General features: G+C 49.5%; 8 protein-coding genes across 8 annotated transcripts; 3 read left to right on the forward strand and 5 right to left on the reverse strand.

Moving 5' to 3' along the window:
* Positions 1–219: 219 nt before the first annotated feature.
* FMAN_03224 (uncharacterized protein) lies at positions 220–1728 on the reverse strand (the record flags this gene model as incomplete). The annotated part of the gene is made up of 3 exons (XM_041832014.1): positions 220–527; positions 589–1360; positions 1417–1728. The coding sequence occupies 3 exons, from the start codon at positions 1726–1728 to the stop codon at positions 220–222; spliced, it is 1392 nt and encodes a 463-aa protein (XP_041682520.1).
* Positions 1729–4210: 2482 nt separating this feature from the next.
* Positions 4211–5945, forward strand: FMAN_03225 (uncharacterized protein; the record flags this gene model as incomplete). The annotated part of the gene is made up of 3 exons (XM_041832015.1): positions 4211–4439; positions 4502–4953; positions 5004–5945. The coding sequence occupies 3 exons, from the start codon at positions 4211–4213 to the stop codon at positions 5943–5945; spliced, it is 1623 nt and encodes a 540-aa protein (XP_041682521.1).
* A 1164-nt stretch (positions 5946–7109) lies between these two features.
* On the reverse strand, positions 7110–8136 carry FMAN_03226 (uncharacterized protein; the record flags this gene model as incomplete). The annotated part of the gene is made up of 4 exons (XM_041832016.1): positions 7110–7395; positions 7451–7788; positions 7837–7972; positions 8024–8136. 4 exons carry the CDS (start codon positions 8134–8136, stop codon positions 7110–7112), a joined length of 873 nt encoding a protein of 290 aa, XP_041682522.1.
* Positions 8137–9474: 1338 nt separating this feature from the next.
* Positions 9475–11594, reverse strand: FMAN_03227 (uncharacterized protein; the record flags this gene model as incomplete). Its single annotated transcript, XM_041832017.1, has 2 exons — positions 9475–11353; positions 11401–11594. The coding sequence occupies 2 exons, from the start codon at positions 11592–11594 to the stop codon at positions 9475–9477; spliced, it is 2073 nt and encodes a 690-aa protein (XP_041682523.1).
* A 2618-nt stretch (positions 11595–14212) lies between these two features.
* On the forward strand, positions 14213–17863 carry FMAN_03228 (uncharacterized protein; the record flags this gene model as incomplete). Its single annotated transcript, XM_041832018.1, has 3 exons — positions 14213–14995; positions 15160–15790; positions 15840–17863. 3 exons carry the CDS (start codon positions 14213–14215, stop codon positions 17861–17863), a joined length of 3438 nt encoding a protein of 1145 aa, XP_041682524.1.
* A 1098-nt stretch (positions 17864–18961) lies between these two features.
* Positions 18962–20230, forward strand: FMAN_03229 (putative rcd1 protein involved in sexual development; the record flags this gene model as incomplete). Its single annotated transcript, XM_041832020.1, has 4 exons — positions 18962–19331; positions 19409–19564; positions 19616–19991; positions 20047–20230. The coding sequence occupies 4 exons, from the start codon at positions 18962–18964 to the stop codon at positions 20228–20230; spliced, it is 1086 nt and encodes a 361-aa protein (XP_041682525.1).
* Positions 20231–21306: 1076 nt separating this feature from the next.
* On the reverse strand, positions 21307–22084 carry FMAN_03230 (uncharacterized protein; the record flags this gene model as incomplete). The annotated part of the gene is made up of 3 exons (XM_041832021.1): positions 21307–21475; positions 21528–21977; positions 22047–22084. 3 exons carry the CDS (start codon positions 22082–22084, stop codon positions 21307–21309), a joined length of 657 nt encoding a protein of 218 aa, XP_041682526.1.
* Positions 22085–24603: 2519 nt separating this feature from the next.
* FMAN_03231 (uncharacterized protein) lies at positions 24604–25580 on the reverse strand (the record flags this gene model as incomplete). Its single annotated transcript, XM_041832022.1, has 3 exons — positions 24604–24720; positions 24787–25322; positions 25400–25580. The coding sequence occupies 3 exons, from the start codon at positions 25578–25580 to the stop codon at positions 24604–24606; spliced, it is 834 nt and encodes a 277-aa protein (XP_041682527.1).

Raw genomic sequence — 25580 nt, forward strand, 5'->3', positions numbered from 1 at the left:
TCCTTGAGTATATGATTGCTATGGAAACACGAACAATTGTGCCCACGGCTCATAGGTCAGCCGCTGTTCCAACTTGGGACGTTAATGTAAAGGCTGAAAGGCTGAAAGGCTGAATTATCGTCAAGAGCAAGAAAACTTTAACTTTTAGATGCAGGTGCCAAAATAAACCCAGCAAGAGTGCCCTAAGCTTGAGCTAAACTACCCAGATAGATATTTCTATCACCTAGAGCCTTTATCACCTCTCCAAACGTAGGCCTCGTGAGTGTCATTCTTCTTGAGGTAAGCATCCCATGTGTTATATAGCACGAAAACCTCCTTAGTTGTATCAGAGGTGAAGAACAACCGATTCTTCTTGTCCCAGGCCAAGCCGGCAGGGCGGAAACAGTCCTCCGGGCAATGCGTGTTGTTGTCTTTGTTGAACATGATGGGTGTTGTGGCATTTCCGCTTTTTATAGCGTCGATGGCAGGCTGTCCATTCTTGAAGTCGATATATGCGACTTGATATCCCACCGGCTTCATACGGTTCCCTGAGTAAGATATGTCAGTCAACTGGCTTAGGGGTTAAGCTGAAGTGGGATGACAACTTACAGCTTCCATGGAAAGCCATATATGCTCGTGTGCCGTCCGGGTTGAATTCAAGAGCTATAGGCGCAGACTGGGCCTGGAATACTTGGACAGGAGCAACGTAATCCCTTCTGCATTCCGCATCGGTTCGACGAGATCGATCAGACTTCTGATCAGCACCAAACTGTTCGCCGATTTTGATGTCGCCGATTTCAGGAAACTTGCTCGTGGACCACAAGCTGTAGCAGAAAGGGTAGCCATAGTTACCGCCGCTACTCTCTGTGGAACCATTGAGATATCCGTGGAAGTTCATCTCTTCGCCCGGGTTATCGACGCTGATATCTTTGCCATTCCGATCGAGGGCCACATAAGAGTTCTCAGTGCTGAATATTCCACCAGTAATGGGGTGTTCTGCTAGGCCCTGAGAGTTGCGCCGACCCCAACCGAGGAGAACACCATCCTTAGCAAAGTCATAGGGCTTCATATCGGGGAACTTGGGATCGAAAGTTGATATGTTGAAGGCACGGATCTGAGCGTGGCCGGAGGAACGCACCTCGGCTAGCGGGTCGTTACCTATGCCGCTCCCTCGGGAAACGACAAGCATATCGGGGTTTTTCTGTGATATGAGAAGGGATCGCCATGAAGAGCCTTCGGTAGCCAAGTTGTCGACCACCATCTTCTCTGACCCTTTGTCCAGCTTGACATTCTTGGCATCGTAAGAGTATGACCAGACGCTCGACGATGAGGAGGCATATATGGTGCGGCCATCCTTTGAAAGCGCGAGCCCCTGTCTTAGCTGTGGATTGATCAGTTGGTGACCGATAGTGTAAGAGACCGTGGATGAAAACGTACACTGCCCTTTTTGAGCAAAGTCGTCTTCTTTGCGATTCGGACACATTTTCCTCCTACGTCACTGTCATCGAGCTGGAGGTGAACTATACCGCGAAAGGCATCTAGAATAAGGAGAGCACCCTCACTATCAAACAAGATGGTCCGAGGTTGTCTGAAATTGTCACGAAGGACGGCATATTCCCAGCCAGGAGCGGTACGAGGGCTAGAGAACTTGGGCTTCGTTACTTTGTAGCTGCATTGTTGGGCTGAAGCAAAAGAAGTGATGAAGGTTGAGATCAGCGCAATTGCAACGACCATGCGGAGGGAGGTCATCTTGAACAGTGGGAGGATGACGATGGAGAGGGTGTTTGGCCTGCTCAGGACGAGAGAGGAAACATCTTTTTTATGGTCGTGGATTGAGACCACATTTTCGTTCAATTGGATCTTATGGTTCAAGGCAGATGAAGCGTGATCTGCTCTGATGAGATTTGATGTTGAAGGTATCCGTATTCTGTTGTTTGACGTATTCCATGATGCCTCTCTCGTGTTGGTTTCTTTCTTATAAGAGAGCCACACAACGCTATGGTTGATTCGACCGAAGCAGACCGAGCCTAGTTAAGCCAACCGAGAGCCACTCACTATCAAAGTAATAAGCCACACAACAACTAGCCATTAGCAACATAACTACTAACTAACCTACTGCTGTTGCAATGGCTCGCTCGACCTCGAGTGGATGATAAACCTCAAGATTGGAACAATGATATCAATGCGTACAATTAACCTATCGGAATAGGTACAGCCAAGTTGGGTCACTTGATCTCAACCGAGATGGGCACAGACCTTCAGACTGAAACATGGCTGGATATGTCATCACAAAACCATTCTTGTTTCGATCATCATTGTCACGCTGCGTGAGGTCTGAGTGTTACGCCCCAGTCTATAATATGCAGGAACAAAGTCTATCTCACTCCTACTGCCGGAGTCACAACGCCATGTCCTCTTCATCGCCCAAACTCGCAGCACAAGGTACTCAGTAACTACTTTACGAACGTGTATTATTGATGTCTGATATGTTATCCTGTTCTGAGGAGACGCTTTGCTTCACCGATTCGCCACTGCACTAGAACCCGAAGTTACTTTTTATGAGTTGGCCAAACTGGAAAGCCTCAAAAACAAAAAACAAAACAAAAAACAAAAAAAGCCCCCATTCAAAGGTTGCCTTAGCTTTGTGCTATGACACTAACCTGGGAGACAGGTCATTTATCCAATTCTTGTCCAACACTGGCATGATTAGACCTTCGTATCAGATCCCACAGAATTCGACGAGGTTTCAATTGCTACTCTATAAACATCAGACTATTGACGGGGGAAACTTACTGTACATGAACAAGAAATGTTCAGGCCGCAATTTGGATAAAACTTTACAGCCTGACTTGATTTCATGTTGATGGAATCCAATAAGACAAAATCCACATAAAAAAGCACAACTATCTCGTATCGAGCTTGACAACATGAGTGATCAGACCCCTTGTTTGAGTTATATTGCTAGTTCACCGATGTAACAGCTGATTTGCTCACTTGACCATGCGACCTATCTCATAGACAACGCATTTGCCGATGCCAATGCAATCACGAATTCACGTCTTTTAACTTTAATAAGCAACCCAAAGTCACATAAAACTTAACGCTTTCCTCCCACAGAACTTCACGGTTGCCCCGCTTCCACCGCGTCACAGGCGGATGGTCTTTTCTCAGTCGTCATCAGAAGAGTGATGGCTCATTGAGGCCCTGCAGGCTACGGTGGCGGCGGCGAAAGATTGGATGTCTTGTTAGTGTTTGATGGGGCCAGCTGAAGAGCGAGCAAGGCTTTCAAGTCAATACATGCATGTGCGGTTAAAAGGCATTGGGTACCTAGGTAGCTAATTGTAATATTCTTGACTTGCTTGCCTGCTGTAGAGGCAGTGAGTGAATGCCTAACTCATACTGGTATGAGACTGACTTGTAAACCAGAAAAGTAAACAATTAAGTAAGAACAAAGAAATAAAACAGGTCTTACACAAAAGGACTCTGCATAATGACATCGAGTGCCAAGATATACATGCATGCTGCCGTTTCGAGGCGCTTAAAAGTGTACATACTCGCTTGGTGGCTGCAACAACCAACGACCACGTCGCTTGTGGTCCGCCTCACTTATAAGCAAGATGTGCATCGTGAAAAAAAAAAAGAAAGAAAGAAAAAAGCAACTAAGAGGCCGGCACATATGCCCAAGTTCACGGTCGGGGGCTTGACCTAGTCAGGGTTGAGTCATGAACCAACAGAGTTGCAAAGGAAGAGGGTTAATAACATGTCAAATATTTCCAACGTCAAACATCCATACATAGTACAACGTCTGTTCCAACTTGATCACTCCAACCATGACCAGAGCGCACCACCATTCTCAGTCTCAGTCTCAATCTCAATCTCACCCTCCATCAGTCTCTCAAGTCTGCCAGAACGACACGATAGTCGCAATGGCTGAAAAGGGTTATTCCTGATTGACAAGGGGTGTACGTGCAGCCAGCCACATAGTCCAAACGTCCCTATCATCACACTACACTCCACAGGCCGGACCAGGCCACGCACAATATCGATCATATGCACCCATACTACGTACATAGTTACAGGTCGCAATGCTACAGGTCATTTTACGATAGAATCCAATCCATGCTGTCGTCACATCTTGGGACTTACCGATCTCTTTAATAGCCTGACCACCTCTTTCGTAACAAGTGCTCTCTCCCTTCAGTCTCGTTGTTACAACAGACAAGCACAAGTCATGGCTATCATAAACACGGTGACCGTTTTATCCTCCTCACAGATTGTCTGGGGGATTATCTTTCTATCCTTTTGCTATGTAGCCGCTGTCGTGGTTTACAGATTATACTTTCATCCCCTCGCCAAATATCCTGGCCCCTTTTGGGCACGTATCTCAGCAGTCCCTGCATACTACTACACTCTCAGACAGGATCGACATGTATGGTTCTGGCAGCTGCAAGAGAAATACGGTGAGCATTAGATGAATACCTCAAGTTATCAGAACATCCCATTTTAACAAATACGCCTATAGGCCCAACCTTTCGTATTACTCCCAATAGTGTCTTGATCAACACTCCCACAGGCCTCAAGACCATTTTCAACAACAAGGCAAATGTCAAAAAGGCCGAGTACTACAAGACATACCCACGCAATGTCCATGTCATGACAACATGGAACACTATCGACAAGACCATGCATGCTCGAAAGAGGCGGGTTATGAACCATGCCTTTTCTGACAAAGCGCTGCGCTCCTGCGAACCTTTCATCCATTCCAACATCGACCGATGGATTGAGCTACTCGACCAAGAGATTGGAGAGAAGAAATGGTCCCCTTCTTTGAATATGGCTCGTTGGGCGGATCACCTCATCTTCGATACCCTTGGAGAGTTGTGTTTCGGTAAATCGTTTGGCATGAAGGAGCACGATAGTGAGTTGCGACATATCCCAACACTCATGACTGACTTCATGTCGACAATCCACCCGGTAAGATCCAACACACCCAAGATGAACCTCTTGTTAATGTTGTATGTTAGATTGCCTACTCCCCCTTCGCTCCTCTCTGGGCATGGCTCAAGCCTCGAGGTTTGGATTTCCTTCTTGCAGCAGCAGCTCCTCCAGCATTCAGCAAGTGGCAGGCCTTTGTTGAGCAGTGCTTCACCGAGAGAGTCCAAGTCGAAAACAGCATGCGGGGCTTGTGGGAGAAAGGCGATAGCCGAAAAGACTTCTTCCACTATCTCTTCCAGGCCGTGGATCCTGACACTGGTAAGGGATATAGCAAAGATGAGCTTTTTGGTGAGAGCGAGTCTCTTATCATAGCTGGCTCTGATACCTCTGCTATAAGTCTTGCCGCTTCTTTCTTTTACCTTTCTCGATACCCTCACGTTCAACAAAAGCTTGCGGAGGAGGTCAAGTCTACCTTCTCTACCGTGGATGACATCAAGGGTGGTCCAGCTCTTTACTCCTGCCAATATCTCCGAGCTGTCATCGACGAGACGCTGCGCATGAGCCCTCCTGTTCCAGCCGATCTTTCACGAGAAGTCCAAGAAGGTGGCATTCTCGTCGATGGGGAGTATATCCCTGAGGGCATCAAAGTCAGCACCGCGTCCTACTGCATGCACCACAACCCCGATATCTATCCCGAACCGTTCAAGTTTCGTCCCGAGCGTTGGATCGTTGACGATAAGAATGAGTTTGGTGTCTCCCCCGAGAGTGTCTCTCTCGCTGAGAGCGCCTTTATGCCTTTTTCTGCAGGTCCTCGAGGATGCGTCGGGAAGAACCTGGCTTATCTCGAGATGAGTCTGGCTCTGGCCAAGATTGTTTACCACTTTGAGATCCGACGTGACTTCAGCAGCAATCTTGGAGGTGGTAGCCCCGACGCCATCGAAGGAAGCCGTACTGTTGATCAGTACCAATTGCGAGATATCTTTGTTGCTATCAGAGATGGACCTATGGTACAGCTTGCCAAGCGTTCATAGACAGATTGATTACTCTTTACCGGTCGAGAAGCCCTTGACCACTGTAGCCATCTTCCTGGTTCTCTACCTTCTGTTTTGACAATTGATACTAGATGTATCTTACGCTTCATGTACTACTATGGAAACAATTTGGCAATTCATAGAGTTTTTAGACTTTCAATAGGTGTAGCGTCAACGCTACGAAAGTATGTAATAATTTGAACTGCACAATGGTGCTGGGTTTTAACGAAACAGAGATGACCAGTGTAACTTTTTGATTTGTAGCTTCCGTGAGAAAAGTGCCGTTTTAGCCAAGAGTCAGCTTCCTCGTGGTCATTACCTTAGTCCCGAGTCTTTCAATTCCCTTCTTCGAGAGGTTGATGAAAACTTCCAGGATAGAATGAGTCTTGTCGTTTTAAAGATATCATTTTAACGTGAAATGAGAACACATCACCAAGCTTGAGACTCTCAAAGTCTATGCAAGATAATAATACGTATGCATTTTTTTCACAAGTCCGTTTCACTACCTCTACGTTATCGAGTCGCTGTTGAAGTTTCATGCGACTTGAATGCATCTTTTTCTGAAGTGTCATGCCTTGAGCAATCTAGTAAAGCTTGGGCTTCTCAGTAAGGTACGAGAAATTTGAAACCCCATTGAACATACCAGAACGGCTCAACCTTGAGCATAGCCTTGTTTGGTCTAAGAGCTGCCGTGGACATGAGGGTCAGAAAGTCTTTGTGGAGGCAAACGCTACTCACACATGCACTGAAGCGTGGCACACAGGGAAACGCATGGTCTTAGTGTAGTTGGATTAATCCTGTGCTGTATATGAAACATGAGAAGAAAAAATATAGGAGGTCTACAAAGAACCCCCAGATTCCATGCACCTTGACGCCCGCCCTTTGCGAATCTCAATGGACCAAAAACCTTCTCTTCCTTCCGCGTATGTGCTTTTGCTCTGCCCAGTTGTATGGGACCAACCTCCACCAATACTCATCTCGAAGACGAAATAGTAAAGAAAAAATAGAACAGGGGAATAAGATGACCTAATAGGAGGGGGAATAGAGAAAACATGGGGGGAATGCGGGAGAAAACAAAGCTACACAAAGTGTGATAGACAAAAGAAATAGGTGACGGCTATACGGTCTTTGGTCTCTAGGTAGAGGGGATAAGTAGATCGTGGTCTAGCGCAGGCCAATAACACTCATCTCGAGGGTCCATACTCTTCGGATCCAGACCTTAAGTTTGCCCTCGACACCTGCAACATTCTCGAGCTCGACACCCTCCCACCAGCATCGCCGAGCAGGTTTACGCCAGAAGAGCAGAAGCTTCTGGGCCATACCGACAGCGTTAGTGCCCATCTCGTTACCCCGGATGTCGCTGCGTAGACGGGCAAGAGCCAGACTGCAGATGACGGCCTTGTTAGGCTCGCCAGCTCGATGACCCCATCGATCATCATGATTGAAGCCACTAGTACAAGTAAGCATGTATTAACGGCTATCAACAACACAGATAGTGAACTTACCCTGCCGTCAGCATCTCGATCAAGTGGGCCTCAGTAGTACCCGGCTCGTCGCTTCGCTTGAGACCCGAAAAGATGCCGTTCTGCTGCTGCAAAGCCTCTGCAGCTGCCCGTTTCACGGCAATCATATCAAGCGGGCCAATATCCGCTCGTGGAGGGATAGCATAAAAGTCGAGGTCCTCACGCAACACAATGATACCGGCTCGCTTAGAGTCGTCACGCGAAGTGCCGAGAGAAGGCGTATCCTCATCCTGAGACGCATTTGGTGATCCATCTGTGGGGATAGATTGTGCTACGTCCCTAAAGAAGTCAAGCATGTACTGGAGTGAAGCTGGGTCGTACTAGTTTTGTAAGCCACTGTTTGCAATAGTAGGGAGACATTAGCTTACGTCGACTTGCACTGCATCGCCGTCTGCAAAGCCGCCCATTTGACCCTCAGGAAACAATCCATTGGGGAACAAAGATAGCAGCACAAACTCGGGCAAAGTAAGCAGCTCGTCCCTAGAGAGATAAAACCTTGTGCCCCTATCTGAGAATTAGTATAATGGCAGATAACTACCCGCTTTTAACGCTCACCTTAGGTCCATAGCAATCGTCTCATCGGCACCAACATCTCCAAGAGTACTAACAGGCGGTCCACCCTGTTGCACTTGAGTAATAATACTCGCAGCTCCTCCTGCGGCAGCCATTAGGAAAGAGAATGTGGAAAGGGGACTATCGCCCTCTTCTGAATAAGCCGGAGGCGGTTCTGCGTCGTCGTCTTTGCGACTGGAGTCTCCCTTGGTATCCCGAGGAAGCGCGCGCTTGGTCTCTGCGACTGGATCGCGAAATGCAGTAGTGCTTTGATCTGGATCAAAGGGGAGAGCTTCTCTAGGCGACGAAGATTCGTATGCTGGTGCAGCTGAGCCTGATGCTTCTGCTTCGCAAGGAGAATGAGCGGTAAAAGCGACGAATTTGTCGGGACGCTCGTGGGCGTCGTGCGGTGGGGAGGTAAAGAGCGACGAGAAGGGGGGAGGACGAGAGGTTGAGGGTTCGGAGGCGGGATACTGCGGCGGAGGTGATTGATCGCGAGTCAAAAGAATGTGTGATTCCGGTTCTTTGGCGGATTTGAGGTCTTCGGGGGTCGGTTCGCGATGATGGCTTGATGTTGTTCGCGTGCTTGGCGGTCTTGATGAGTCTGGTGACGGCGTCTTCTTCTCCAAGGACACTGATGGTCCAATTCCAGCTTCCTGAAATTCAGACAGGATGGCGGCTTTCTTCTAGGAGAAAACAAAGTCGTTCAAAGACGAGACTGCCCCAAGTCGGCAAAAGGAGCAGCGGGAAAAGAGCAGTCGATTTAGGATGGATGGGTGTGATTGATTCCAAAGGTGGTTGGCAAGGTAAACAGTCTAGTGATGGAGTCGAAACATTAAAGGTTGGCGGAAATTAAGCAAAACAGCCGAATCAGGATGGCTCTCGTTCTTTCTCGTATCGCAAGTCGCTGCCTCGTCGTGTTTCGAGGCTCTGTCTAAGGTATTGGATCTCTGGCGATGTGATGTGATAGATGCAATGTGATGCGTGAGCGAGGTTCACATTGGTCCTAATCCTAATGGAAGAACAACGGGCAGCGCGATTCCTCATTCGATGGCGGCTGCTCCCCTGAGGTGAGCCCCCCAAGCTTGAGTGACACTAAATTGGAGCCCCGCGATATAGTTAGAGTAGCCAATCAGAGCTCTGTCCGTGGTACTAACAGGGTCCTAGCCGCTCACCTAAGTGGAGCGGCGGCGCTAGAGGCGCTGGAGTTGTAAGCCTAATCTTGGCATTCATCTTCGGGATGAGTGGTGATAATCATCCATGAACGAGGCTAATAGTTCTGAAATTTTTGGCTATTAAAGATTTTTGCAAAACATTAGCCTAATGTCAAGTTTCTCAACCCCGAGTGCTGTGTTTTGGGTTCAACGGGGTCGTTGAAAGGATATGTAGTGGCTGAAACGATTCATCAACTGTCTTGTGACCAATGACTTGCGATTAGTTATGGATGGTATTATTTATTCGCTATCACTATCTCCAAATATTGCCCGAAGAACTTCATCGTGTGCCGTTTTACCCTCAACTGCTTCATTCTTATGCGGATCAATGGCGGCCTCGGGCTCAGGAGCTGGCGTCGTTGTGTTTGTAGGGGCTCCTTCGATTGACTTGATGCCGCCAGCCGGGAATGTTGAGTTCATCTTGACATCTTCCATGGGTCCTGAACCTCCATCACGACTTGTCGTCCCGGAGCCAGGTTCTGCTTCAGCCTCTGCTTGAGAGTGCGCGGGCGGCCTGACATTGAACCGCTTGCACAATAGTCTTGTTGGATAAAAGTCTTCGACTGTTCGAGTCATTTGCCCATACATGCCGATTTTGGCTGCCTCTTCTGCTGGATCTGCGATCTTTGGTTCGGGTTTCGACACCAGATCTGTCTCAGATCCGTTTGCTGAAACGATTGCTGGTTTCTTCGCCGTGGTGAATCGAGATGCCATAAACCCTGTCATCGGTTTGAAAATCCTCGCGCAATTGTGGAATTCCGACAATTCTCTGGCAAAGTCGTCAAACGCCATACCCTTGGGTTTATAGGGGAGCGGTTGACTGCCTGTTGCAAAATGCTCCAGATAAGTTCTATACCGTGCCTTTTTCTCCTCATTGTCTGCGTAGGGTCCAGAGGAGCCGCGAGAAATAGCTGCAATGGCTGTCTCACGATCCAGCTGGGGTGCTTCATCCCATATCTGTTGCTGTCTTTCTTCTTCCGTCATGGAGAATCCTTCTGGGACCTCTCCCAAACCCTGGGGTAGATTTTTGTTCCCGGAAGCTGCAGCAAGTCGGTCGCGTGCTGAGCTCGTGATATAATCGAAGACTGATTTTCCTGGCAGACTCTTCTCTCCAAGAAGGGCTGCTCTAGACTTTGCATCATGAGTTGATGCCTTTGCAGCATCTGCTGTTGACTTGTAATCTGAAGGATTGGCTTGGTCTATAGGAGATTTTGAGGACGCCCATCCTTCTGGAACCGGAGGCGGTGCGTATTCCAAAAAGAGATCGGATAAGTCTTCTGTAAGTTTGGCGAGTACAAACCCATCGAGGGGTAATCGCCCATCATGACACCGTCCAAGACCATTACCAGCTCGAGCAGTTCGAGACACAAAAATAGGCGCATTTTTGAGAGCAGGGTTAATTGCTGCCGTTGCTTTCTTCGCCTTCTTTTTCTTTTTATCACCGCCCATGATACGATTGTATCTGATCTTTGGTCCCATTTCGTAAGGATCTTCCTCATCGGAGCCATTATCATTCAAGATGCCCACTCCTATACCGCCTCGGCCAGGCTTAGTCTTGGATTTCTGCGAGAGCAAAGAGGAATCCCGGAGACCATTATCGTGAGAATGATCTTCATCGGCATCATCATCTGCTGCGGACGTGATAGGATTCAAACTCGACAGCTTGGTTTCTCCGTCATGGCCCAGTCCCTTTCGATCGTTCTTGCGGACAAACTGAATCATTTTTGCATTTTCAGGAGCAAACAAATGTGTTTCAGCAGCCTGAGAGCTTTTATCTCCCAGCTCAAGGCGGGCGCTTCTCCGAATCTTGGGACCAATGCCTTGCCCATCTTTCCATCCCATGCGCCGCAACAACTTCAGTCCCATGGTATCTCCTTCAGCCCTCAGTAAGCCCATCAAGCCTCCTGTATTGGGATCCTGACCGGAGGAGCCAAGACCAGCAAATGCTTGAGAAGTCTGGACTTTCTGAGCTTCGGCCGCATCAGCAAGGTCCTCCTCATCCATGTAGTCTTCTGGTCGTTGTTCCGATTGGTTTTTGGCATCTTTGTGGCGGTTGTTTCTACTCGAAACGAAAGTTGATGGCGTCCATCCCTCCTTTGATCCGACAGTATTGAAGTAACTGCTAAAATCAGCGCAAAGTCCTGGGGAAGAGATCTATGTACTAACCCTGCGCTCCATCCGCCGGTAAATGCGCCATGGAGGCGTTTTCGACCTCGCTCATCCCTCACCTCCTGCTTCCATACTGGAACGAAGGAGCCATCATCTCGAGCGTCAGGGTCATTGGGCAGAGGAGTGCCGAAGGTTGCAAAGGGTGCATGGAGATCGGCTTCGTAGGTCGCACGGGAGCGTTTATATGACATGAGACTGGGATGTCGGCGTGTCGCGTAGTTTACTTAAAAGCATCGAATGCTATTTCTTGATGTCATAACATGTGGAGAGCGAGAAGATCTTCAATGTTATCAGAGAGTTTGCGATGAAGATAGAAGTTTGAGTCGTCGCGAAGCTACGAATGGAGTCGCGACGTCAAATTGGGCTTATCGATAAGCAACAGAGTTGCGGCTTCTCATCCTAAAACTTGGGGACCCTGGCGTTGGTCAGACTTCGTTCATCATGGACCTTTTTTAGAATGTGACAGGGGCTCTATCAAAAGTTGGAGAATGTCGGTCTAACTGAGATTCTTCAGCGCCGGGTATGCAAGTGCACGCGTGTGAAACGTTGTCAATTGAGGACCGTTCCATTTGTGGAAGGACACCATCAGAAGCGCAACTTTGAAACAATTTCCCAGAGCTGTTCAACTGTGAACCATGCCATTTTCATTCGGAGACGTCATAGTCCTCCCTAACAGCCATGGCTTGGAGTTATCCTAGAGCAATACGAAAAATGCTATTCGTCTTTCCATCTCTCTACGGATATGGTTTCAGGCTTGACTTACACTTCTAAACTCGGAGACGTGACTCGGTGAGGCATTCTTTGCGTCTGATGGGCTGTTGTTGGTGATTGTCTAGGAACCCTCGGCTGAAGGTCTGGCTTGGCATTCCGCCTGAGGACGGTGGCTGGCTAGGTAGAGGTGATTGCTAGGTGTTAGTGAACACGAGACAAGGATGTGTTGCATCACAACACATCGCATCATACCCAACACTTCACACAAGCAGCAAGGTCTCATGTACTCGCCCGGCTTGTGGCTGCTTCGATTTTGCTTCTTCTGGCTCTGGAACAACTGTCGCATTCCAGCCCAATGATTTCCAAGACACATCTACCGCAAAAAGGAGACGAGATGGGGCATGTCTGCAGGATAGAAGAATAGAAGCGAAGCTCTCAACTATGTCCAACAAGGGTATGAAATTGAGGTTCATGATTTCTTGTAAATCACAAAGATGCCATAGTACGGAGTAAGCTTAATTGAATTGCATAGCCCAATGTAATCAACAGATATTTCCGCAATTTTTCTTGAGCTCCGAGGCCTGATATCCAACCTTGAAACCCCAGCCTCCAGCCCCTCGTCTAATCAGCCACGTAAATTTGCAGCACTTTGCGACAGATCCACTTGATAGATCAAAAACGCAGTGCTCTGGCTGGGTAGCTGACGTCGGATTATGATTCTTGGCTTTGTTGTTGCTATAAACAGGGAATTTGGCTTGGTAACGGTTAGAGATATCGTGGAGCGAAACAGCCCAAAGTCTACCAATTGCAGCATGTGCAACGGCTTTCGATCGAGGCTTTGTTGACCACTAACTCGAATAGAGACCAGTGGCTCCGACAATGTCGTCAAGGTTATTGACTAGCAAGTGAAGAGATCCATTCCTGACAGTCCAGCGAAATGAGAGCTCAGCTCGAGCGAGATATCTCATCTCCACCCAAGGACTGACCGTTGGTGGAAAGATGAAGCTACCTGCGAGCTAAGTGGAAGGTCCCCTGAGACGATTGAGATGCCCTGCTGTGCTAGTTGGGTAGCTCAGAGACAGCTGGACGGTGGTAGGTGAAGTCTCGGCAGCTTGCAGCTGGAGACATCCAGGTCTATCCTGGGCATCCAAGAGTTTAGAACCCAGGTTAGCAGATGGGACATGCCGCTGCTGCTGCTGCTGTCCGCCAGGACCAAGTCATTTTTAGCTACAATACCCATTATCCAATCTGAATCTGGTACCTAATAAGCTGCTTCTTTTTTCACCCGCCCCCCGATTTGGGATTTGACAGACGCTGTGCTGTCTTTCTTACTCGATCTGCTTGTCAGGTTTTGAGATCTTTACTCTCTCATCCTCTTACATCTATCTATTTGCATGCATACTTGCGTTGCCTTGCCTTTCATTGCCAACAGCTACTATATCTCATTCCCATCTCCGTGCCCAGGCCCGGATTTACACTGCCGTAGCACTACTTGCTGGTTTATATCAAATCAAGACTACGACTACGGCACTTCTCCCTTGTCTTACTTTTATCATTCTTTTGCATATAGCGCAGTTTCGCTTTGCATTCGACCTGACTGCTCCAAGCACCTTTTTGTCTGAGTCTGAGTCTGCGTCTGCGTCTCGGTCTCGGTCTCTTATGCGATTGCCAGTATCACACCCCCTCGTCATCGCAAATCGCAAGCTGAGAAGAGCCCTCAGCCCATGATAGTAACCAGGTAATCCTGATCTTTTACCTCTCACGTCGTACTCGGCCAGCAGAAACACCAAGGGCCTTGCTAGTATTCGACAGCGATCGCGACTACGTTACGACTGCGTTGGCATCTGTTACTCCAATCCATTTTCAAGGCCTAATAAGGACTCAGACCGGGTCATCCTCCCTGCCTACCAACTTAGGCATTGATGCTACAGCAAGCGAACGACAGCTCACTACCCTTTTGAGCAAACAAACCCCAGAGTAGAAGGGACCCGTTCAGTTCATCGACATCCCGCCTTTTTACACCGTCTGTCTCTCACAACTGCACAGCGCATCGAAACACAGCATAGCATAGCATAGCTAGCGTTTTAGCTTCGCAACAATGGGAACAAGGACAGCTTCTTCTGCTGTTGCTGATGCATCACCGAGAGGACCTGGTCGCACTCAGTCTACACGGTCTTCTCGTTCCAGTCGGGCTCCAGCTCCCTCTTTTCCTCCCTCGTCTTCCGCTTCAGCGGCCCCAGCAGCGCCTGCACCAGCCACGCCCACTGGAACAGGTGCCAACTACACCCAATCTCACACCCGCCAGCTATCACACTCACACTCACATTCTCAATCTCGCTCCCAATCCCAGTCCCAGGCCTACGCCTCCCGCTCTCAATCCCATTCCCACTCTCACTCCCGCTCTGGCTCAAACGCCGCCAACTCACATCTCCCCCCTCATCATAACCATCATCAGCGTACTACCTCATCTTCACGTCCTCACCAGTCACAACCTGTACCGCAAAATGACTACGAATCCTCACGCTTAGCCGCACCCGCAAACCATCAAAGAAGCTCGAGCAAGGAACGACCACCCCCGGCCAGGGGCCCCGATCCCTCGCGGGCCCATCGACGGAGCTCTTCTCGATCAAAGAACAACCACCACAGCCCTCATCCCGAAATGCCTCCTTCCGCCAACCCTCCCAGTAACGGCGCTGGTAATGGAGCTGCTTCTCAGCAGCATGGCCATGCCGACGCGCCACCCCGAACTTCAACATCCAAGCACGCGAGATCACGTACCGTAATCCCAACTCAATCTGGAAAATGGATGCTAGGCAAGACCATTGGCGCCGGCAGCATGGGCAAGGTTAAGCTCGCCCGAAAGGAGGATGGCAGCGAACAGGTGTGTTTTGGATTTATCTTTTTGTTTGATGTCGCCTATCCCCGCGCATTGTCTCATCATTCGGCTATTCGCATCGATCTATCCATCCTTCTGCCCCTCATGCCTAGGCCGTGATGATGCTTATCAAGGTTTAAATTTCCACGATACTAATCACGCCTCACCAGGTCGCCTGCAAAATTATCCCTCGTGGCTCAACAGACGATGGCCACCAATCTCGTGCCGACAAGGAACGCGCCGATCAATCCAAGGAAATCCGAACTGCCCGTGAAGCGGCTATCAGCACCCTCCTGAATCACCCCCACATCTGCGCCCTTCACGATGTGGTTCGTACCAACCACCATTGGTATATGCTTTTCGAATACGTCAACGGCGGCCAGATGCTTGACTACATCATCTCGCATGGCAAGCTCAAAGAGAAGCAAGCCCGAAAGTTTAGTCGGCAGATCGCAAGTGCTCTGGATTATTTGCATAGAAATAGCATCGTCCACCGAGACCTCAAGATTGAGAACATCCTTATCAGCAAGACGGGCGACATCAAGATTATCGATTTTGGTCTAAGTAACCTCTTTGCTCCGCGCGGCCATCTCAAGACCTTTTGCGGGAGCTTATACTTTGCTGCTCCCGAACTGCTGCAGGCCAGAGCTTATACTGGCCCAGAAGTTGATGTATGGAGTTTTGGCATTGTTCTATATGTTCTGGTCTGTGGCAAGGTTCCATTCGATGACCAAAGCATGCCCGCGCTCCATGCCAAGATCAAGAGAGGTCTTGTCGATTATCCCGCATGGCTGTCAAGCGGTAGGTTACTCAGGTGTTACTCTTGTACTATTTTCTAACTGAATTGCAGAGTGTAAACACCTTCTCTCCCGCATGCTGGTGACGGACCCCAAACAGCGAGCGACAATGCAGGAGGTGATGACGCATCCATGGATGGCTAAAGGCTTCAACGGTCCCCCCGATAACTACCTGCCCATTCGCGAACCGTTAACGACGCCACTGGAGCCAGAAGTCATTCTCGCTATGCAAGGTTTTAACTTTGGTACACCGGAAAGTATAAATGCACAACTTGCCAAAATAATTGAATCGGAGGAGTATCAGCGCGCCGTTAAGCTCTATCAACGAGAAAAAGAGCTCCCTCCACCCGCCAAGGATGCTGAAAAGAGGAGACCATTCGGTTTTGACTTTTACAAGCGCAGAAATTCTGGCAACAGCCGCGATACATTATCGGCTCCTAGTTCCGAGGCACTGCAGATCGGCAACGATCCTATGAATGCATTTAGTCCTCTTGTATCCATATACTACCTCGTCAAGGAGAAGCAGGATCGCGACCATGCTGATATGGTTCCGCCAGCAGCAGCTCAAACACGTGACAAGGAGAAAGAGAAGGAAAAGGAGAGGGAGAAAGAGCGTGAGCGAGAGCGAGAGCGAGAACGTGAACGTGAGAAGGACCGGGAGAGAGAAAAGGAGCGTGAGATCCGTGAAAAGGAGAAGGCAAGGGAGGCAGAACCGATGCCCGAGATTGCGGCACCTCAAGCAGCCCACACCAACTCTGCCGCTTATGAAATGCCCGGTGAGAAACCCACTGGTGGACGAAGCAGACCTCGCGCGAGGACACATGGCGAAGACGACATGCCCGATATACCGAAGCCTCCCCCTGCGCCACCCGCCGAGCCAAGAGTTGAGCAACTTCAAAAGAAGGAAGGCACCGCAGCTGGTATTCTACGTAGGTTCAGCACACGCAAGCGTAGGGACCCTGAGCGTCTAGACAAAGACCGATCGCACCCTCCTGTGGTACAAGTCCATTCACCAGCTGAGCCTTCTCCCTTGGCGCCCCGCAAGAGCTTCAGTATCCGTCGTGGACGTCGCGACAGAGAGGATGCGTCAGACTCACAAATCCGTTCCGCGAGTGGTCAGCAGCATGGTGAACTCCTTAGCCCACCAATGTCTGCAGGTGGTTCAAGGGAGAACAGAAGAGGAGGTGGCCTAGGGCGGTCGACGAGTGTCAACTCGGCTGACCTGAGACGGCGAAAAGACCCTCCAGCAACCAGTGGTTCTGATCAGTCTGTCGCAAATGAAGATTCCTCCAGCACACACCGTGCCCACGGACACTCCCGGTCCGTGAGTCTGAGGGCCAAGTCTATTGGCCATGCTAGGAGGGAAAGTATCCAGCAGCGTCGCATGAGAAGAGAGGCTGCTCAAGAGGCCAATGTGCCCGAAGAAACAGATCAAGAACTAGAGCAGAGTGGTGTATCCACAGACCGACTAGACGACACAGAACTTGCCAAGCCAGTGTTCCTGAAAGGACTTTTCAGCGTATCGACGACATCTGGCAAGTCAGTACCTGCGATTCGAACCGATATCAAGCGAGTGCTGCGGCAGTTAAATGTGGAGTATACAGAGATCAAGGGCGGCTTCAACTGTCGCCATTCGCCCAGTATTGATCTGAACAAGGTGCAAGACCCACCTACGAGTCCCGGCATGACACCAGGGCACAAGCGACGATTCAGTTTCGGCGGCCTTATGCGGGGAGACGATCGTGAGCGTGAGCGGGATGAGTTCCGCGACTCAGAACGACCTCCTACTACACCACGAACGCCAGGACGCTCTGATCGAGACCGCAGCTTTTCCAACTCCGAGACCTCATTCGACAGTATTCCTGGCAAGAATGGGGGTCCATCAAGGCGAATCCCCGGAGAAACGAGCACGCAAGTGCAAAGTGACCTTGGAGGAAGCATGGTGCTGGAGTTTGAGATTTTCATCGTAAAGGTCCCATTACTCTCATTGCACGGCATTCAGTTCAAGCGATTGACAGGCAACACGTGGCAATACAAGAGCATGGCGGATCATATTCTTCGAGAATTGAGGCTATAAGCGATCGTTTAGCACTTCTCTAGGAAGATATTTGCAACATAGGAGTTTGGTTGAAGCAAGCACTGGGAAGGAGTTGCGTTGTTCGTAGACGTGAAGCATGGCTGGCTACCGCCGGGAATTTCAAGCGACAGAGGGCTCTAAGCACGTGGGTGGTTGTATAGTTCGATAGCGCTTTTCGTTATTTTAACTTGTAAGCATGGGTCGTCATAAAGAAAGCACATGGAGGTAATGATTTATTATAGCACTTACAGAGAGAGGAAGCACTGGAGAAGAGCTAGGAGAAAACCTATGAATGTAATTGGAGATTTTATGCTAAACATGACTGAGACAACCTGACCAAGTAAGGTAGACTATACTTTATTAGCCATGACGCTGAAATACGTGATTCCATTGTTACTCAGAAACCCTCGAGTCTTTGGGGCACAGATCGAGCTGTGACAAGGCTTGGGTAGGACAAGGCTGACAATGATTGTTTATAGTGATAGGTTGGCATGGGAGAGCTACCTCCCCGCACTTGCATGGCCATGTAGACTTTTGCGGCATTGTGGCATACCAGGATACTTGTTTGTGGTCCAAGCGTCAAGTCCCGATGCCACATCCGGTTCTACCTATCGCAGCCTGAGCTCCATAATGAGAAGCAGGCTGACCAATCCCATCACCAGAAGCCGAATCGCTCTTTGCCCCAGTAGCACCTGCGAGCACCACCACAAACCAACCCGCCAAACGATCTCACCTTGCTTGCTTGGGTTTGAACCTCACACTTACTTATTGTGCCCTATCACCCGACGATACAACAAAGTCCTCATCGATTGGAATCTAGTCGAAAAGAACCGTTAGCAGATATTATACAGTCCTTTCTCCGACAAAATTTAGTCTCCTCACCGATTATTCCCCCTTCACCCATTGGAAGTGTTTCGTGTACCTCCGCATTTGCGCCCTCGATTCATCAACCCGATCTCAAACTCGCTGCGCCGAAACATCGACCGACACTCCAGCCAAGCTTACATCATTGACGAAAAAGAGTACTGCTCGACTTGCAAGTCATAAAACCATAACCTCCGTTCCGAACCCCGTCGAAGAAGAAAAGATACGCCCAACATGATGCCAGCGGCGCACGTCTACGGACACCACCAATTCAACCCTCAGGGAGGAGACTCGGCTTGGATGCACCAGCAGCCTGGCGCGCATCATGCCCATACTCAACAACAGCAACAGCAAGTAGCCGCTGCAGCCGCCGCCGCCGTTCAGCAGCAGCAGCAGCAGCACTTTAACCGTCTTGCTGGCGCAGGTCAACTCCCCGGCCACGGTCAGGATGCCGATCACAGCAATGTCTCGGAGGACAACCGGCGTACCATGGCCTTCATAGCCGATCTTCTCAGCGAGAACACTCGGGAGGCTGCTTTGTTGGAACTTAGTAAAAAGCGCGAGCAGGTCCCCGAGTTGGCTCTCATATTGTGGCATTCATTCGGTACGTGCCCAGCCCGTGTTATCTTGGGCTACCAGGCCTCTCTGTATCTTGAAGAAGCCAGCTAACATGTCTCCCAGGCGTCATGACCTCTCTCCTCCAAGAGATCATTTCAGTTTATACTCTTCTTAACCCATCCCAGCTTACTGCAGCTGCCTCAAACAGAGTGTGCAATGCCCTTGCCCTCCTCCAATGCGTAGCTTCTCACAATGACACAAGGACCCTGTTCCTCAACGGTGCGTATATCTTGGCTCAAATTCAGGTGTCACATGGCTCACGATCTATAGCACACATTCCTCTGTTCCTCTACCCCTTTCTCAACACCACTTCCAAATCTCGGCCTTTCGAGTACCTCAGGCTCACGAGCCTGGGTGTCATCGGTGCGCTCGTCAAGAACGATTCCTCTGAAGTCATTAACTTCCTCTTGACCACAGAGATCATCCCTCTCTGCTTGCGCATCATGGAGACAGGTTCGGAACTTAGCAAGACCGTAGCCATCTTCATCGTTCAGAAGATACTTTTGGACGACAACGGCCTTAACTACATCTGTGCTACATACGAGCGTTTCTATGCTGTTGGTACAGTCCTCAGCAACATGGTTGCTCAACTTGTCGAATCACAGACCGCTCGTCTCCTCAAGCACGTCGTCAGGTGCTTCCTTCGGTGAGTTGAACACGTGTCTATCTTGTTGTTCATGGTCTAATCGATAATCATTTAGGTTGAGTGACAACGCTCGCGCTCGTGAGGCTCTGCGTCAGTGCCTTCCTGAGCCACTCCGTGATGCTACCTTCTCGTCCGTTCTCCGTGATGACGCAGCGACCAAGAGATGCCTTGCCCAGCTGCTTATCAACTTATCAGACAACGTCGCGGATCCTAACTCTGGCGGTGTGTCTGGCATGTAAGAGTGGAGAGACTAATATTGGGATGGCTACTCAGCCTCCCGTTGTGACAATACATACCCCTTGTGCATTGATACGGCGATTCATGAAGGACGGGCATTTTTTATTTTATGATATTCTGGGAAAAGCGAAGGGATCAAAAGCATATTGCATCGTTGATACCCGCAACCCCTCCGGCTCGAAGCGCCGAGAGAAGTCCAGAGCTCCAGCATAGCACCTGGACCGACTTCTCTTCCAAAGCCGCTGACGGTTATGGGACTTGCATTCTGTTTCACATACCTCGGAAATGGGTAAAGAGGCTTCTATCGATCTGCCGCAGATCAGTAAGGCACGGCGCATCGTTCTTCTTACATAGCTTTTCCATCTAGCATCTTGGCCGCTCAACGACCGAGCTGGAGACGGATAGGAACGACACTTTTGAAACGGGCTCAGTCTAAATATACGAAGGAAGATCTATGGGTGGTTACTAGGGGGGTTCATGTAACAGGTACAAGGATAGCTAGCTGACTGCCGGCTGGAGAGGCGCTGGATAGACTTGGGCGGAGGCACATGGAAGTCTTTAACATGCCTGGTTTGGTGGTGTTTTGGCGTTGGATGGTGCATCAGAGACACGGTGTTGGTCAGGTTTAGGGGTGTATGTTGTAAGAATTGCAGCTTTATAAAAGATGTGTTCAAAGTTGATATCGGTGATTCTGGGGTGAAAACACGGAGTATAAGTCATGATGGCAAACCGTTATCATCTGTGGTTCGAATCGGCACAGCAGAGTCACGAGTATCAAGCTAAAGAAATTTCACAGTCCATAAGACACCATAGCCTGTGGCCATAGGCTTTCAAAAGTGCTTGAGGCCTGCTTCAAATTTTGTATACAAGATTCCATCAAGAAAGGCAGCGGGATTCTCGTAGTTGCAGGTAACCGTCAAGTCAGAACACAAAAGTGCCAGGAGGAGTGTTGCCCATATTGAGAGACATGATCAAGCCATAGAGATGGAGAGAACCCTGGTCGCGATACAATGCTTTTGTGTATTCCAATTCATGTCGTGGTGAGTGACACACAGAAATGTGAAGGTATCTAGTACAATTACAAAAGACCGCAGAACAGCCTCTTCCATACAGGACGAGGGTTGGATCGCTGCTCAAGAGCATGCTTCTTGAGATCACCATCGTCATCGCTGTCGTCATCATCCTTCTTGACAGCAGCGATCCAGTCAACATAGAGCTTGAAGTCTCCATCCTGCTTATCAAAGAAGCTACTCAACGTTAGCAACGAGTCTCCTTCGAATTTAGAACATGGAAACTTACCTTCGTGCCATGAGGGATATTCTCTTGATATCGTTCAACTTCAACGGCTCAGGATCCTCAACCTCTCTCCCACGATACGTCGCCTTGAACTCATCCCACTTCATGAAAATCTCACCTCCGTTCTCCGGCGCCTTGAAGTCATACTCCCAGCTCACACCAGCCTCATCTCGCCCGTCCTCCCTCTTTCCAGGGATGGTGTCCTTGACGTTGAGGGTAAAGGTCTGATCCGAGCTGTCCCAGCCGAGGGAGAGCTTTATGCCCTCTGTGCAAGAGAGATCGAGGGCCAGGTCGCCGACTGTGCGCTGCGAAGCAAAGCCAGCGCCGCCGAGGGTCTTTGTGTCAAGATGGCCGTAGAACTTGGCTTGCGTGGGGTGAGTGTAGAGGTGTGAGATGCTAGAGCCGCCGCGGACGCGATCGTCCGAGGCTGTCCAGAGACCACTATCCCAAGCCCTTGAAGATGTTAGTTAGCTACTCAGGTGCTGGTACTAGCTTGTCTTTGCGGTAGGTGCTGATACGTACTTGGGGCCACCGAAGATGTATTGCAGACCGTTTGACATTTTCACTTTGTTTTCACGTTCAATTGAAGGAAGAGAAGTGAATTGAATTGAGTGAATTGAGATGCCTGATGTTTTGGTATGAGCGGATGCTTTAAATGGATGACATAATTGAGTTTGCTTGTAGTACCACGCCAAGTCGGCAGTTGAGATGCTTACGTACAGCAGTTCAATCAAGCTTCAATATCCCTTGTAAAGCAACGCAGCATTTCCTCAAACATGATGTTCATTTCAATATTGACTGATTCTTTTTTTGAATAATGAAACATCTTCATCTTGAGACAATCCAATTCGAGATACGTCACCAAAACATAAACCTCAAAGATGGCTTTTGATAGTCTCGAGCCAGCCTCTCTCGTCCCGTTCGCACGGACATGGCGGCAGTGGTAGATGAAAACAAGGTTCACACCTCAGAAGCATAAGGTTGGACAACGGTACCTATCATACATGTGTTGGTCCAGGCGCTGTTGACCGTCCTTGGGTCGTGAGTTAGATCATACCTAGCCTGGAATCGAATAGCGGCAGATCGAGTCCAGGCCTGTCTATGATCTTGAGCTTCTAAAGTCAATTCATGTCAGTATCTAGATATCTGCTCGAGTACTGTCCTGCAGACAAAAGGACCAGACTCTTTGCCTTGTTACTTAACTGATGGCTACAGAAACCTGCTTGCTTTTTGGTGTTCTGCCTTTTCTGGTGATTTGTCTGCAATGATTTGGGGGCCGTCGTTTGATCTGCAGCGTCAACAAGGTTGGTAATTGAATGCATCCAATATTTCAATACTTGTCCACAGCCTGCCTACCTGTAGCCGAGAATGATATCCGCCTACTCACCTTTTGATGTACACGCAGACTCACACCCTTTTCCGTGACCTTTTTTTCCCTTTTCAATCCCCCTCTCATTTCATTTCATTTCATCACGTCTCCTCTCGCTCCCATTCATCCGCCACTCCCGGCAACAGTATCATTTGCCACTAGAGCAGACGAGGGTCCAAATCCTCCCAGAACAGGAGCAGGACTCTCCCTAAGCACCCGGCGTGAATCTTGACCCGAGCCTGATTTCCTCTTTGTTATCCGTAGCCGTAGGAGCCGGCAGGACCACGTACGTCGGTACCGAAGAGGCCAGGCCATGCACCCACAGAGACAGGCCCAATAACATGACGGATATAATGCCAACTTGTAACACAACAAAACGCCCGGATTTGCCCATGCAACCCTCCTTGGCACGTGGAGGTAGGACTTGGACTCGGACTCAGAAAGTGTCTCCCAAATCCCAATCCCAAAATACTCATCCACACCCTAGCACTCCGGTCTGTTAGTGGTAACCGCCGAGCGAGCAACAGCTCACTCGCTCACATACCGGTCAGGTCCAGTAGGTCACATAGCGCATAAAAGTCCCTGTAGCATATGAAGAAAAGAGGGAGGGGCACGACACAACACGCAATGCAATACGGAAAATGACACCCAACAGACAGACAAAGACAGTAGACAGTAGACGAGGCTCTGAGGCGCAAGTTCTGGATTCCGCCTCAGTCGTCTAGCTCAACTTGCACATGCACACGGAACATGGAGCTGAAGCCCCCCTCTCAAGCCATCGACTCACCATGGCACATTACCCGAGCCTCTATCTATTCAGCTCCGTCTGTCTACGCGAGTAGATAATAAACGAGGGAAACGATAAAGCAAACCCAGTAACTGAGCTGCACTACCTGACTACCAGCATGCATGTCCCTTGATCTTGATCTTCACAAGGGAGGTCAAGCTCTATCATATCATGCCATGCCATGCCATACCAACTCTGTTCTAGTTCAGCCAGCCTCATTCATTCATTCATTATCTACTTAGACTAACCTCACTCATCACTCCTAAATTCTTGGGCCACTTTCATCACATCACAATCATTATGAAACACAGCCAGCTCATAACTTGTACACTTCACTTCACTTCACTGCAGTCAAGCACAAAGCGCTATGCACATTTCATCATCTAATTTGTCTCATGGCTCAAGATATCTATTCAACCAACACTAACAAGAATGTAAGTGGCTAAGCCAAGGTCTCTCGACCCCGCAGCCGCCATCTTTGTTGTTTGTTTGCCTCCTTGCCTGCTTTCAACCTTTGCCAGTCCAGTCCAATCCAATCCAGTTCAGTTCAGTGTCTGCCCAATATACATTCGGATGCATACAAGCGTATGCCGTATGCATTCCCAAAATGCCTCACTTGTCTTCTTTTCCTTCGCCATTCCAAATAAGCAATTCGTCCGTGCATCTTGCAGCCGTTACAGAAATCACATGGTCGAGCGCTTCGACCCTGTGTACATAAAACGAATGCAGACGAGTGAACATCCTCTCGCCTGTGACATAGATACCTTTGCCAGTACCAAAAGAAGTGAAAAGTGTGGAGTGTGAAAGTGTTCAAATATATCAAAACCCGCCATGCTATGCCTCGTAGGGCTCATTTCCAACGCCTAACCCAAAATCTCAAAGTTCGCTATGTTTCTTTCTTTCTCTCGCCTATACCAGCTGCCCTATTGGTGCTGGATTAGACCAGGCGAGCCAGGCATTGACAGAGGCGTGGCAGGGTAATCGAAGCCAGCCTCTGAGCAGTTGGCAGAGTGGTCGAAAGAATGCGACAGCGGAGGAGTCTGCGAACCCCATCAGCAACGTGGATCTCGTACAACCCCACGGGGCGTTTGACTGGCGTGACTCACATGAGGGTTGGACTGTTCGTATGGGCTACCAGAGTTGAAGTCCATGGGTGGCATGTAACCGTAGGTCATGTAAGGAGTGAGTCCGTCGTCACTAGGGTACGTCTCCCGCTTGATGGCATCGCTGAAGTGTGTCATGGAAGGAAGCGTCATGGGCACTGTAGACGCTGTCATGTAGTTGGGGTAGGCATCAGCGGTTGTGATGGCTGGGTATGACTGAGTGGAACCGTAGGGTGCGAGGAGGATCTCATCGGGAGCAGGGTATGTTGAGTATGTGAACTGAGGAGGGCTGTCTGAGCGAGCTCGGTCGTCGTAGGTGCCGGGGAAGAAAAGCTCGTCAGTAGGCTCCATGGGAGGAGTGAATTGGCCCTGTGAGGCAACAGACTTGCTGGGAGCTCCGGATTGCGATTTTTGAGACTTGGGTGCGGAGGGGGATCGCTTCGACTTGGTAGGCTTCTGTGGCTGCTTGTCGGACTCGGCATCGTCAGAAGAACCAGCACGGCGCTCGAGGTCTTCAAGGCGGCGCTTGAGCTTCTTGCCTGAAAGAACTGTTAGTTCTGCAAAAACACCTTATGAGGCTCCAGAGTGAATCTAGAGTCAAGCAGGCTCAACATACGGTAGTTGCGCTGAGCAATGCGGTTCTGTATTCTTCGGCGCTCAGCAAGGTCAGAGATCTTGGTCCAGTCCTCATCGGGGTTGGCAGAAGCACTGAAAGCACTGCTTGTTCCCGAGTATTGTCTGGGAGGTGGAGGAGCTGCCGCGTAGGCGTAGGCGGGTTGTGTCATAAACATGGACAT

This window comes from Fusarium mangiferae, assembly GCF_900044065.1.
Source record: "Fusarium mangiferae strain MRC7560 genome assembly, contig: FMAN_scaffold006, whole genome shotgun sequence".
NCBI lineage: Eukaryota > Fungi > Ascomycota > Sordariomycetes > Hypocreales > Nectriaceae > Fusarium > Fusarium mangiferae.